The sequence below is a fragment of the Protopterus annectens genome, chromosome 5.part0, assembly GCF_019279795.1.
Source record: "Protopterus annectens isolate FY-2018-M chromosome 5.part0, PAN1.0, whole genome shotgun sequence".
NCBI classification, from domain to species: Eukaryota; Metazoa; Chordata; order Ceratodontiformes; family Protopteridae; genus Protopterus; species Protopterus annectens.
Genome location: NC_056735.1, coordinates 1,308,132,042 through 1,308,145,617, shown reverse-complemented (window position 1 = coordinate 1,308,145,617; position 13,576 = coordinate 1,308,132,042). Strand labels below are relative to the sequence as shown.

General features: G+C 36.7%; 1 protein-coding gene across 1 annotated transcript in view; it reads right to left on the bottom strand.

The window, feature by feature from the left end:
- Nucleotides 1–13,576, bottom strand: part of PROS1 (protein S) — a 1,920,390-nt gene that overhangs the window by 371,523 nt on the left and 1,535,291 nt on the right. The window contains exon 12 of the mRNA XM_044071115.1: nt 6,370–6,538. Within this exon, the coding sequence (XP_043927050.1) occupies nt 6,370–6,538 (169 nt within the window). The remainder of the gene's footprint in view (nt 1–6,369; nt 6,539–13,576) is intronic.

Below are 13,576 nucleotides of genomic sequence, written 5' to 3'. Positions count from 1 at the left end.
GACAGGCACTGGATTCCCTTTGAATGATACCAGAAATTAAGCCAATTGTTAAAGCTGATCATCTTGTCACTATATTGTGGCATCATTCTTGGTGAAGGAAGGATACTGCTCAGGGTCAGGGTCATACCTGCCTGGGCTACATAATCAGAGAGCTCCTCTATGTCTCTTTTCATGTAGTCCAGGGAGGTACGTCTCAGGTCGTTCACACCAGCATGGACAATGACTGTGTCATACTTGTACTTGCCGTGGAGTGACCTGAGTGCTTGTGTTATGTGGCGGATTCTAGCGCCCGATAGGCAGCTTACTGTGACCTTCTCCTTGTTCAGCCTGGTGATATATGTATATGTATATATCTGTGTGTGTGTGTGTGTGTGTGTGTGTGTGTGTGTGTGTGTGTAGATAAAAAATAGATTCACTTCAGAATCTCGAAGGTTCAAAACTTCAAATGTCATACGGTTGAGTACATATGATTGAAGTTTTAAAACTTCGAAATTCTAAAATGAATCTAAAAACAGAGGACCATGTTCCTCAATGTTTTTGTAGGGGGGCAAGCCCTCCTGCACCCCGCACACTCCGCGCTATTTAAATATACCAACTCCAAGATCGCACTACAGCGAGGAAAAGGGAAAATTTCCCATTCTGCCCTGTATGCAGATCGCTGTTCAGAGCATTAAGTTTTAAAACTTCGATCATATAGTCTTGACCATATGAAATTCAAAGTTTTAAAAGTTTGACATTCTGAAGTGAACAGATATAGATAATATATGAATGGAAATCACAGTACAGTGCAGACTGGGAAATTTACCCTTTTCCTCAATGTAGTGTGATCTTGGAGTTAGTGTATATAATTTGCAGGGGACCCCCTACATGGTGGGTGACCTAAAAAAGGTGGAGGTTTGTGGGGGGTTTTTTTGATACTTGAGTTTTCAGAAACTCGATCATATGGTGTCGACCATATGAATTTCGAGTTTCTGAAAACTCGATCATCTGACATAGACCCATACATATATATTCATATATCAGTTCCAGGGCTACATTAAAATGAAGATGGCAGAAATCTCCCAAAGGAAAAGAGTCACTGCTAACGCACACACAACCATAATAACAGTGATTTTCAATGGAAGACTATGACTGGGAGTGTTCATTGTCATACAGCAGTGACTGGCGACATGTTGCCCCTAATTTCAGCACTTGTCACAATTTGCACTGGAATCCAACTGTCATATACTTTGATACATGTTTCTACTTTTATAACATCTCCCTGCTGACTAGCACCATGCCATGTATCTAGTGTACCAGTCTAAACGCCTTAAGGGGAAAAAAAAGTCTGTTGCATTATCCAAATCTTGGCGTCTTTTATACAGCAGTTGAACAAAACTGCACTCTTCTTCAAGCAAATCAATGTGTACAGCAACAGTCACAATGTAAAGCATGGATACCCTCATGTGTTTATTATTTTTCTATGGAAATAGCTCTCTGAAGTGTGCATTTTTTCACAGGCAATATTCAGCAGGAGCAAACCAATGAAATGTGTATGTACCTTTAAACACTGCTGAAGTACCTTCAAGTTTAAATTACCAAAGCACACACAGACTGAGTACAAAACAACTTCTAATGCACAGTGAACCGAGAAATGTACATTTTCTAAATGCAAAGAAAGGCACTGACCCATTCAAGGAGTTTCTTTCAAGAAACAACTGCAAAGTGGCAAACAAGAAAACTGCTGGAAGAATTCTGTACATCAAGGGTGTTGCATCCTCAAAACATCCATAATTTAACAAACTTTATACAATGTAAACTTACAAGAATGGTAGTAAAGTTTTTCTTTTCCTGTTCCTGTATGGAACTTGCTGTTAGTCTAACCTGGAGTGCTGCTGATGCCAGCAGCAGCCCATGCTACAGAACTCTGTTTTCAAACAGCTTTTCTAAAGAACCTGAGTCATTATACTGCATTGTTACTGAGGGAGGAGTATACTGTGATCAGTGCGTTATTCTCTAAGTGAAGTATAAAGGGTTTACCATCTGATAAAGGAACGATAATGAACGACAGAAAACTGGCTACGTTACAAACTGTTAAACTTGGTAATTTACTTTAAATAAAAATACCTTAATAAACTTTTATTTGTAGATAACAGATAATAAATAAGGTGATTTAATACGTTAAAATTTTAGTTTTAGATTAAACTTTTCATCACCTTTCAGGTTAGTAATTCTAAAACCTTATTATTTGTATTTATCTTTGTTTATTAACTTCATATCTAAAATTTTGATATTTTGTATTGCAAGAAAATAATTATGTTGTGGGTCTACTATGAATAATCATGTCTTATTTTACCTATCAGCACTTGATTATTTAAACTCAAAACATCAAAAGCCTTGAGAGGCTGCTAGCAAAAACAGCATGGTCCCAAAACAGCAAAAAATATATATTTTTTTCCTGCACCTCTGACAACCACACCCTTGAAATATATATATATATATATATATATATATATATATATGTGTGTGTGTGTGTGTGTGTGTGTGTATGCGCAAGTACTTAACAACTCTGAGATTATACAGACTTAGGCAAGAGGGATAAAGTAGTGTGAATGCAATACCTACCTTCTGACTCGCATCCAAACCACCCTGAATAAATGCTGGTGACTCTTCAGTGATTACATTGTGAGTGTCAAGTCAACTCACCAATGACAAATAGTAGAGCTCATTTTTGTAAACAATGAGTGCTGAATGCTGATCTATTTTCTATTGACAGTCATTGAAAATATTACCTGGTAATCTGAAAAACAATCTTATTCATTTCAGTTACTGGAATACTGGAAAAACTAAAGTGATCAAAGAAAGGTCCACTCATAAAAGATTACACAGTAAAGGTGGTAACAGTCGTCAATGAAGGCAGTGGACAAAACAATTTGTACACATGGTAGGAAGTGCACACATTAGCAGATCTGAGTAAGGGTGAAATTTTTATCAGGCTTACATATTTATTTTTGTATGTCCATATTAAAACCAAATATATGGACCCAAACTGGATAATCAGTAGCTGCTATTCTACATTAACTATTCAGGTCTGAGGTGAAGACAAACAATAAGAAAGGATATGATCTTCTCAGTCAATGATACCTACACTTTTTGGTTAGAAGTAGACAGCAGCATAGATCTTGTAAATATTGGGTCTATATTATATTCTCGAAAGCTGACAATATCGAAGCTGATATTGTTGACACGAGAATAGTGAAAGCGCACATCGAACGTGTAAATGGCAATCTTCGTAAGGGGAGATTTCCGTTTACTGCAATGTAGTGCGGTCTGGGAGTTGGTATATTTAAGTAGCGGGGGGTGTGAGGGGTGCAGGGGGGCTTGCCCCCCTGCTTAAACCCGTTAGGGTACTTTTTGCTTTTTTTTTGTTATTTTTATAAGTTTGATGTTTGAAGACATTGACCATATGGTGTCGACCATATGGTGTTCGATGTTTTCAATTGTCGATCTTATAATATAGACCGATAAACATCAGCAGTAGTCTGAAAACTAAAGTTATCTGGAGCACTGCAACCTTGCTTTAGAAAGGTAGGTAAAAAAATCTGTTCTAGCAGAATAGATTTGGTTGTTGGTGATGAGATTTGCATGACTTATATGTGAAACACTTAATGGCATGCAGTGTTTTAATTGGGTCATCTGTCTGCTAAATTTATGACAGGTAAGTATATGGATCACAAATACGTTAGAGCAAGGATATAGCAGAAAAAGTGCCACCAACTACAGAAATGAGTTAAGAGAAGCACACCTAAAACATCACAAATCAGAGGATTGCAAGTTAGATATAGAGCATGTCATGCTTATAATCTGTCAGTCATTTCCATAATTTACTTGTAAACAGGGAGATGCAAGAACATAACAATATGTTGGCTTTACTGAAAGCATTAAAAAACTTCAATCAAGAATGCAGCAAATATTAAGATGAACAAAAAATAAGTAGCAAACGAAGATGCAGATTGTTAAATACTGTTGTAATTCAGCAAACCAAGAAACAGAATAATGGTACTACTGAAAACTGCAATTAACAGTTAACTGTTAAAAGTGAAAAACTTGGTAGCTACAGACTGATGCTGCTGTTAGCAAAACACCACAGCAAGCAAAAATCCTAAAAATGTATAAAATGCAGGAAGTCATTTGTCACCAGTAACACAGGGGAAAAAAGATATTACACAAGGAAAAATGCCAAAATATTCCAGATGAAACTGAAAAGAACAAAATGTGCTTCTACACCGGAAAGCTAAAATTTTACAAAATGTTTTATGCAACGTCAATGCAAGTGTCCACTTTTAATAAATATATAACAGGCAAGTGCTGCTGGGAAACCTGTATGTACATATGTATACATTTAATTATACACACTATATATATATATATATATATATATATATATATATATATATATATATATATATATATATATATATATATATATATATATATATTGTGTGTGTGTGTATATATATATATATATATATATATATATATATATATATATATATATATATATATATATACACACACACACACACATATATATATATATATATATACACATATGTGTATATACATGTGCGTGCACGTGTGTGTAGTACATACAACTATAACACTATTTCATTTACAATACAATTAATATGTAAATAAAATAGATTAGCAAAGTGCTCCCTTTGGAAAACCATATGTAATGTCATGCAGGCCACAAATGAATTCAGGCCTATCTCATACAGTAAGAGGAGTCATATGAAACAACATTATGTGATGAAGATTTATGTTCTGGCTGAACATTCAGTTTATGATCTCAAAAGTAAATAGGATCCAATTGACAAAACGCCTTACATATCTGCAGGAAAGATAATTTTATTTTGCAATTATAATCTGCATTTGTTTAAAAGCATATTTATTCAAGAAATATATTTTGTAATTCTGAAAAGGATGCATCAGTGAGATAGGAGGCATTTTTTTCTCAGTATGTTGATGGCAGTATATCAGAATTTAACAATGGAATGTAAAGTGTAAAACACAATACAGTACAGAAGCTGGTTCTGCAGTGGCCTGGCAACAACATGAAAAAGTGACTAGTCACTGACATACTAGCTGTGTGAGTCTAGCAACTACCATCACAGATGCATGCAATATCCTTTCTTCTGCAGCCAGATTTTCTTTTTTTAGTGGAATGACCATTGCTATTTTTATTATACTGGAATGCATTTGTGATGAGCTGAGTTGTACGGGTCTATATAACTTTGTCAAAAGCTTAAATGAGAAAATTGCTATTTATCGAACCCAATTCAGTGAAAGCTCAATTAAGAGAACGATCGTTTCAGCGAAAATTTTCCAGGAGAAAGGATGTTTTTGGCCATCATCGGGAATTTGCCCTTTTCCCCACTGTAGTGTGATCTCAGAGTTGGTATATTTAGTTGGGGGGTGTAAAGTCCAAAGCCTCCCACATTTTGAGGTGTGTGTGTCCGTGTGTGTGTGTGTGTGGGGGGGGTTGTGTTTGTTATGGTCAGTAGCTGACCCACTAGTTTTTTTTCCCCTTGGAAAATTTTAGCTGAAATGACTGTTCACTTAATTGAGCTTTCTCTGAATTGGGTTTGATAAATAGAGATTTGCTCAATTGAGCTTTCGACAAAGTGATATAGACCCCGGCTGTGTACAGATTATATATCACTGACAGCACAGCAAGTGTCCACAGGTTTTGTATCAATAGCAGCATAATAACTGAATACATCTGAAGTGATAAAGTAACTTCACTGACAAAATATGCATCAATGATACAGTTCAACACAGTCAGCATGAACAAATTATTACATCTACCAACATAGTGCTGCTGTTGATGGACTGTTTAAGTTCAGCATTTAAGCAGTTAAGATATATATGTATATATATATATATATATATATATATATATATATACACATATATATATATATATATATATATATATATAAAATATACACTGCTAAATCATACACTGAAAATAAAGTAGATACAGATTGTCTGGGTGGTACCAGCTATGATGATACAATTCAAAGGTCAGAATCAATGGGAAAAAAAAAGAGAGACAAATATGCCATCACCTCTGTTAATTGTCATGATCAGGAAAGGACACAATGCTGAGGGGCCATGTCTTCTAAAGACAGCCAAAAAATGCTTCAGGTGTTTCAATGTCTAACTTTAAAAAAATTCATACTGCAAATAATGCATACACTGACCTTAAATATTCCTAGCTACACTTGTTTGACATACAGCATTTTGTCAGATAACAATGATGATAAACATAATGCCCACAGACACATGTAAACAGAATCTAGTAAATATAATTCTTTCACTAACCATAATCCAGGTGAAAGTGTGCGGCTCCAGTCCCAGGAAAATACGAGCCCTTTTCCACAGTCACAAAACAGTGCTTACTCTCCTTGTCATGAATCACCTCCTTCACTCCTGAGGCACCCTGTTTCATTAAGTTCCAGCCACGAATGCACCCATCAAGACGGGGGTTTATCTGGAAAATTAGGAATTATAAGTAGAGTTTTATTTAATCTTAATGGAACAGAGTATATCGCCAACAATATAGGACTGCATTAGCACACAGCTTTGCAGTAAAGCCAAGGCAAATGTTGACCTACTGTTTACTTAAATGTACCTATTTGACAACACACACACATACAAAAGATCCCGTTAGCATATTTTACTGATGTAAAAATGGTAGTCAGCTGTGCAACTCTCATGCTCCTCCCACTGTTAGCTAATGACCAGTATAAGAATGATCCTTAAAATTTGATGGTGAACTCAGGACTCACAAGGCGAAGGCCATCTCAAGGTTAAACTAAACAAAGTTTTATCAGTACTTGGCCTCTGCCCCCCTTTCCTTCTCTCAGTGGCCTGGAACCAACTGGGACCTGCACAATGGACCCTCCTGCAGTGCTCTGCAATGGTCATTCTTCCACTGCCACCATCTTTGGAAAGTTGATGTAAATCTTCAACATTTCTCTCTGCCTTTTATAAATGGACCGGTTGAACACTGGTACAGTCTGTTACGACAATGCTTCATATAATGTTCCCTTCCCAGGCAAAAGTACTAGTGATGTTATGGGATCTACCTCATGATATGCTAAATGCAAGAATGGCTTTAAGATTGAAGTCTGAGACCTGAAAGTGTGACTCAAACAGCTGCGAATGCTAAACTGCAAGCTTGAATACATCCAAACAATGAGATTCATTGAAATAGTGTTTAAAGCATTTTAGCTGGGGGCTTTACCCCCTTGAATCCCTCAACACGGGGCCTGTAGCATGCACATACCTGCTACTTATACACACACATGCGTGCACACACACACACACACACACACACACACACACACACTAAAAGATATAGCTGTACCATGGAGTATGGGGAATATTTTAAGATACAGCAATTTTGACCTTAGTACACATATAACACACTTTTCACATTCTAATGAATGTGCTTGCCACACTCGCATTTACAAATCCCACACATACAAGTGGCGCCATTCAGGAGTAGTAGGAAGTTTCTAGTATGAATGAATGTGAGAGGTTTCCTAACACAGCCATTATGACAGAAATCCAAGCTACACAAGCAGTGGTAAAGGCATGGGCTATATAAGGACTGAGCATGTCCTTCTATCTCACTGCATGATACCACAACAGATGCCATTTGGTGGCTCAGATATTTTTCAGTCAATACAACAGAAAATTCGGAACTGTGCTAGTCTAGCAAATATAATAATAATAAGAAATTCTACATCTAATTGCAGAAGGCCTTTGAAGTCAAATCACCTGTTTCCTTCCAGACTCTCAAAAAAGGAAACTATACAGCCTAGAATATTGGCATGAGCCTGCAAACCCCTTCTAAAAATGTCTAATGACTGAATGAAGCTGCTGACACAGGAATTTATCCTGTTAGAATATAGCTACATGATGGTTGTGGAAATTCCTAAACAGTTCTACAACATTTTTGCAACCAAATCCATGTTACAGCCAACCCTGTTGTCTAAGGTCTACACCCCAACATCTATTTTTCTATCTCTCTCTCTCTTTTCTTCTCTTCAGTTAGCTCAGCAACTTATGAGCTGATGAGTCCCCTAACTGCTATATTTTAATTTCTGTCCTCAGTCTACATGCCATATTCAAGAAAAAAAAATGGGATTACAGTGTAGGTGCTCCTTACCCTTTATGCAAAACAGTGAACAAAAAGGCATTGCTTGCTTCCAAAAAAAGTGCAGGCATCCCTTTAGATCACTAACACTACAGGATGGTGTGTCTGTTGGAACAGAAAACTACCGACTGTCTTTTGACAGGGCTAAAGCATATATGCTACCCTGTAAACATAACAGACTTAAAAACTGAGCAGCCCAGGTAAGGGGGATTTCAGTGGTGTTACATTCCTGGCACTTTGCAAGGTGTATACTACTACAGCTCATGATTTCATGCAAAGTAAGCAGTCTCTTTAAGACTTGATTAACAACACTCACCATGAGTTTAATTCAAAAACACACTCTCTCTCTCTCTATATATATATATATATATATATATATATATATATATATATATACACACACACACACACACACACACACACACAATTACTTACATACACATTGTACTTTTAAAGTGTAACAATCACACTTGCAGCTTCGCATGTTAAAGGGTACAACAAAAAGAAATAATATGTAATCTTCAATAAGGAATTAATTAACTGTGGGCACTTGTATACCTCCTGTGAAAGCTTTCAATTTCCAGGACTGAGACATACTGTTTTGCTGGTGATTTGCACTAATTATGCATTGCTACATTGCTCATACTGATCTTGGCTGCTTTTGGAAAAACTCATTGGACCATTGAACTTAAATGGATAAAACATGCAGTAACAAAGAAAGAAAGAATGAAACAGACACTGACTCTGAATTACAGTTATTAAAAACAAGCTTCCATTTTTATGAGCTGAAATTCCAGAAAAAAATATAACCCTAATTGCCAAGTGTAACTTCTGATCATTACCATGATTTCATTACAACTTTAAGTGGATCTAGGCATAAAACAAACTTTAAGGAAAGTGACAAGTCCAGAAAATGATTAAAGAAAGATGTCAGTTTTTTTTTTTCATTTGCTAAATAGAAACAAAAATAAAATCATGTTGAATAAGTGATCTGGCTTAAAATGCCAAATTCAGAAAACTATTGTGTTTAACAGTACAAACGCAAAACTGCAACAATAATGTGTAAGTGAGAGCAAACAATGGATTTCAACTCATCACACAATGTGGTAAAATATTTAAGTTTTAAATACCTCTCATCCTCTTACCTCCAGAATCAGGGGCAAAGCCAGAAATATTCAGGGACAATCAAGGAACAACTCATTTATGTGGACTTAGCTATTCCTGGAACATACACCTCAGGTTTCTTCTCTGGAAGTCTGCTTTCAGGAAAAAAGCTTATCAGGAGCTCTTTGGATATGTCTGATTCCATCTAACTATGGCACCACCTTTAGTTTCCACTGCAGCACCTATTATACCCCACATGCAACTTTAAGCAGACATATTGGTCGGAGATTAGTATTTGTCATAATTAGCTTGGGGGTTTCTGCTAGCATTAAAATCTGTGTAGGTTACATTTCTAGTAATCATTTTAAATCGAGTTGCTGGCTACTGAGACTTGTCTGCATATATCAACTGGACACAAGCTGATTTAAGTATATTTTCTGCACTTATTTAAGATTTGAGTGAGTAAATATGGTGTGTCTTGGATTCAGTAAATATTGTGTCTCTGAATCTCTGCAGTTAGCCATCTGAGCTCACTGAAAGTTGTTAAGACTGCTTGAAATTCCTTTTTGTGTTAATTAGCTTGGGGGTTTCTGCTAGCATTAAAATCTGTGTAGGTTACATTTCTAGTAATCATTTTAAATCGAGTTGCTGGCTACTGAGACCTGTCTGCATATATCAACTGGACACAAGCTGATTTAAGTATATTTTCTGCACTTATTTAAGCTTTGAGTGAGTAAATATTGTGTGTCTTGGATTCAGTAAATATTGTGTCTCTGAATCTCTGCAGTTAGCCATCTGAGCTCACTGAAAGTTGTTAGACTGCTTGAAATTCCTTTTAGTGTTAATTAGCTTGGGGGTTTCTGCTAGCATTAAAATCTGTGCTGGGTACATTTCTAGTAATCATTTTAAATCGAGTTGCTGGCTACTAAGACTTGTCTGCATTTATCAACTGGACACAAGCTGATTTAAGTATATTTTCTGCACTTATTTAAGATTTGAGTGAGTAAATATTGTGTGTCTTGGATTCAGTAAATATTGTGTCTCTGAATCTCTGCAGTTAGCCATCTGAGCTCATTGAAAGTTGTTAGACTGCTTGAAATTCCTTTGTTAGTGTTAATTAGCTTGGGGGTTGCTGCTAGCATTAAAATCTGTGTTCGTTACATTTCCAGTAATCATTTTAAATTGAGTTGCTGGCTACTGAGACTTGTCTGCATATATCAACTGGACACAAACTGATTTAAGTATATTTTCTGCACTTATTTAAGATTTGAGTGAGCAAATATTGTGTGTCTTGGATTCAGTAAATATTGTGTCTCTGAATCTCTGCAGTTAGGAATGACAGTGCTCATCTGAAGCCATGCTGGGTATCTGCCATTAGGTGGTTGTTAATTAGGTGTTGCATAAACTGTTTTGAATACATTTTCCATAAACTTTGCTAGAGGAGAGAGTATAGCAATAGGACTGTAATTGGAGAGTTCTGTAGAACTGCCTCCCTGACATTTGCAGGTATTCAGCTGGAAGTTGGTCAAAGATTTATTTATAAGGGTAGAGCTACCTAGACTATGAGAACTCTTGGATAGTCTCAGTAAAGAATCTGTTAAAACTGTAAGAGACTACTTCTGGTGGTTTATCGATATAGGCATCTGGGACGCCCAGAACTTTTGAGGGTGATTTTGATTTTCATTTGTAGCCTGTGGTAGTATTGTTTTTGTAAAGTAGTATGTGTTTTTAGTTTCATTCCTAAGTTGTCTGTATTTAATTTGATCATGTTGAGGGTAGTGGCTAGATTATCCAGTGGAGGGTATCTTCAAGTGTAGCTATATTATTACCTGGGGGAATGTACATACAGATTATATAAATGCATTTACTGTTGTTAAGTTGCAGTTTGGTGGCTAGAATTTCTAAGTTATTAATCTGAGGTGGTTGTAAGACATCCGTAGATACAGTCAACTCAGATTTGTAAAGTATGGCTACCCCACCCCCTTTTCTGGAAGTACGGTCCAGCCTGTGTATATTATATCCAGGGAGTAGTATTTCATTATCAGTAGTGCTAGGTTTTAGCCATGTCTCAGATAGGCATAAGATCTCAGGGGATAGATCAACAATGAGTGCATGAAGTTCATGCACCTTATTGTTGATGCTTCTGATGTTGAGATGACAAGTTAGGAGAGAATTGGATGGCCGGGAAATTGTCGGGTTGAGGCTAAGGTTTGTGGTAGTGGGAGAGTACATGTGTAAGTTGTTAGGGCCGGGGCTGGGGTGTATATCCCCATCAAGTAATAGACTAAGTCTAAGCTTGGAGGCAAGTTTCAGGAATTTCTCTACAATTTTAACTGTGGGCACTTGTATACTTCCTGTGAAAGCTTTCAATTTCCAGGACTGAGACATACTGTTTTGCTGGTGATTTGCACTAATTATGCTTTGCTATACTGCTCATACTGATCTTGGCTGCTTTTGGAAAAACTCATTGGACCATTGAACTTAAATGGATAAAACATGCAGTAACAAAGAAAGAAAGAATGAAACAGACACTGACTCTGAATTACAGTTATTAAAAACAAGCTTCCATTTTTATGAGCTGAAATTCCAGAAAAAATATAACCCTAATTGCCGAGTGTAACTTCTGATCATTACCATGATTTCATTACAACTTTAAGTGGATCTAGGCATAAAACAAACTTTAAGGAACGTGACAAGTCCAGAAAATGATTAAAGAAAGATGGCAGTTTTTTTTTTCATTTGCTAAATAGAAACAAAAATAAAAGCATGCTGAATAAGTGATCTGGCTTAAAATGCCAAATTCAGAAAACTATTGTGTTTAACAGTACAAACGCAAAACTGCAACAATAATGTGTAAGTGAGAGCAAACAATGGATTTCAACTCATCACACAATGTGGTAAAATATTTAAGTTTTAAATACCTCTCATCCTCTTACCTCCAGAATCAGGGACAAAGCCAGAAATATTCAGGGACAATCAAGGAACAACTCATTTATGTGGACTTAGCTATTCCTGGAACATACACCTCAGGTTTCTTCTCTGGAAGTCTGCTTTCAGGAAAAAAGCTTATCAGGAGCTCTTTGGATATGTCTGATTCCATCTAACTATGGCACCACCTTTAGTTTCCACTGCAGCACCTATTATGCCCCACATGCAACTTTAAGCAGACATATTGGTCGGAGATTAGTATTTGTCATAATTAGCTTGGGGGTTTCTGCTAACATTAAAATCTGTGTTGGTTACATTTCTAGTAATCATTTTAAATCGAGTTGCTGGCTACTGAGACTTGTCTGCATTTATCAACTGGACACAAGCTGATTTAAGTATATTTTCTGCACTTATTTAAGATTTGAGTGAGTAAATACTGTGTGTCTTGGATTCAGTAAATATTGTGTCTCTGAATCTCTGCAGTTAGTGCCCCCCCCCTCCCTGTTTCTTGTTTTGGTGTTAATCTTGATGGCTTTGGAAATGCCCGCCCCTGCTGTAAATCTCTTTTTGCACACTCCTCCTGGACCCATCTCATTCGCTCACTCAACTGAGTACAGTGAGATTATATTTTGATTTTGGATACTCTTACCAGTCCCATCTCCTCTGCGGTGTACAGAGAGAGCACTTGGGAAGGGCATTCCCCTATAGTATCTTAATGTGCTCTGTTTCCTCCATCTCAAAAAAAAATTTGCACTTCATCTGCCTTACTGTATTTGTATTTCTTCCTACTTTATTACCTTATTTTGCTTTTGCCTCTTTTAAAAGTACTCAATTAAATTTATTCTGCTGCCTTTATTACTGCTTGTTAGTAGCCTGATTAAATTGTAACTGTTATCCTAAGGCCCTTGGTTTAAGCACTTGGGCTTCAAACCAGTTGTTTTACATTAAGAAGGTTTGTGGTCTGCACTGTTGTGGCAGGGCATGTAGCGTACATACTTCTAACTTGGGAACTGCTGATTGAAGGCTCAGTGTCTGTTATTCTAAAAGTGTATTAGTTCTAGGTTAAGGACTTGGGCTTCAGGCCAGTTATTTTACATTAAGAAGGTTTGTAGTCTGCACTCTTGTGGGAGGACAGGCTAGATTCTGCCCTTCTGAGCCAGGAATTTCTGGTTAAAGGCTTATTGCGCATGCTTACTTGAACTGTTTCTTTCTGAAATCGGTAAGCCTTGTTTGCTGTAGCATAGACTAGATTCAGGCCGGCTGGATCTAGCTTTGCTTGTATGACTTGTGCACTGACCCAGGCCATCTTTTTTTTTTGAAGGTTTCTCTGTA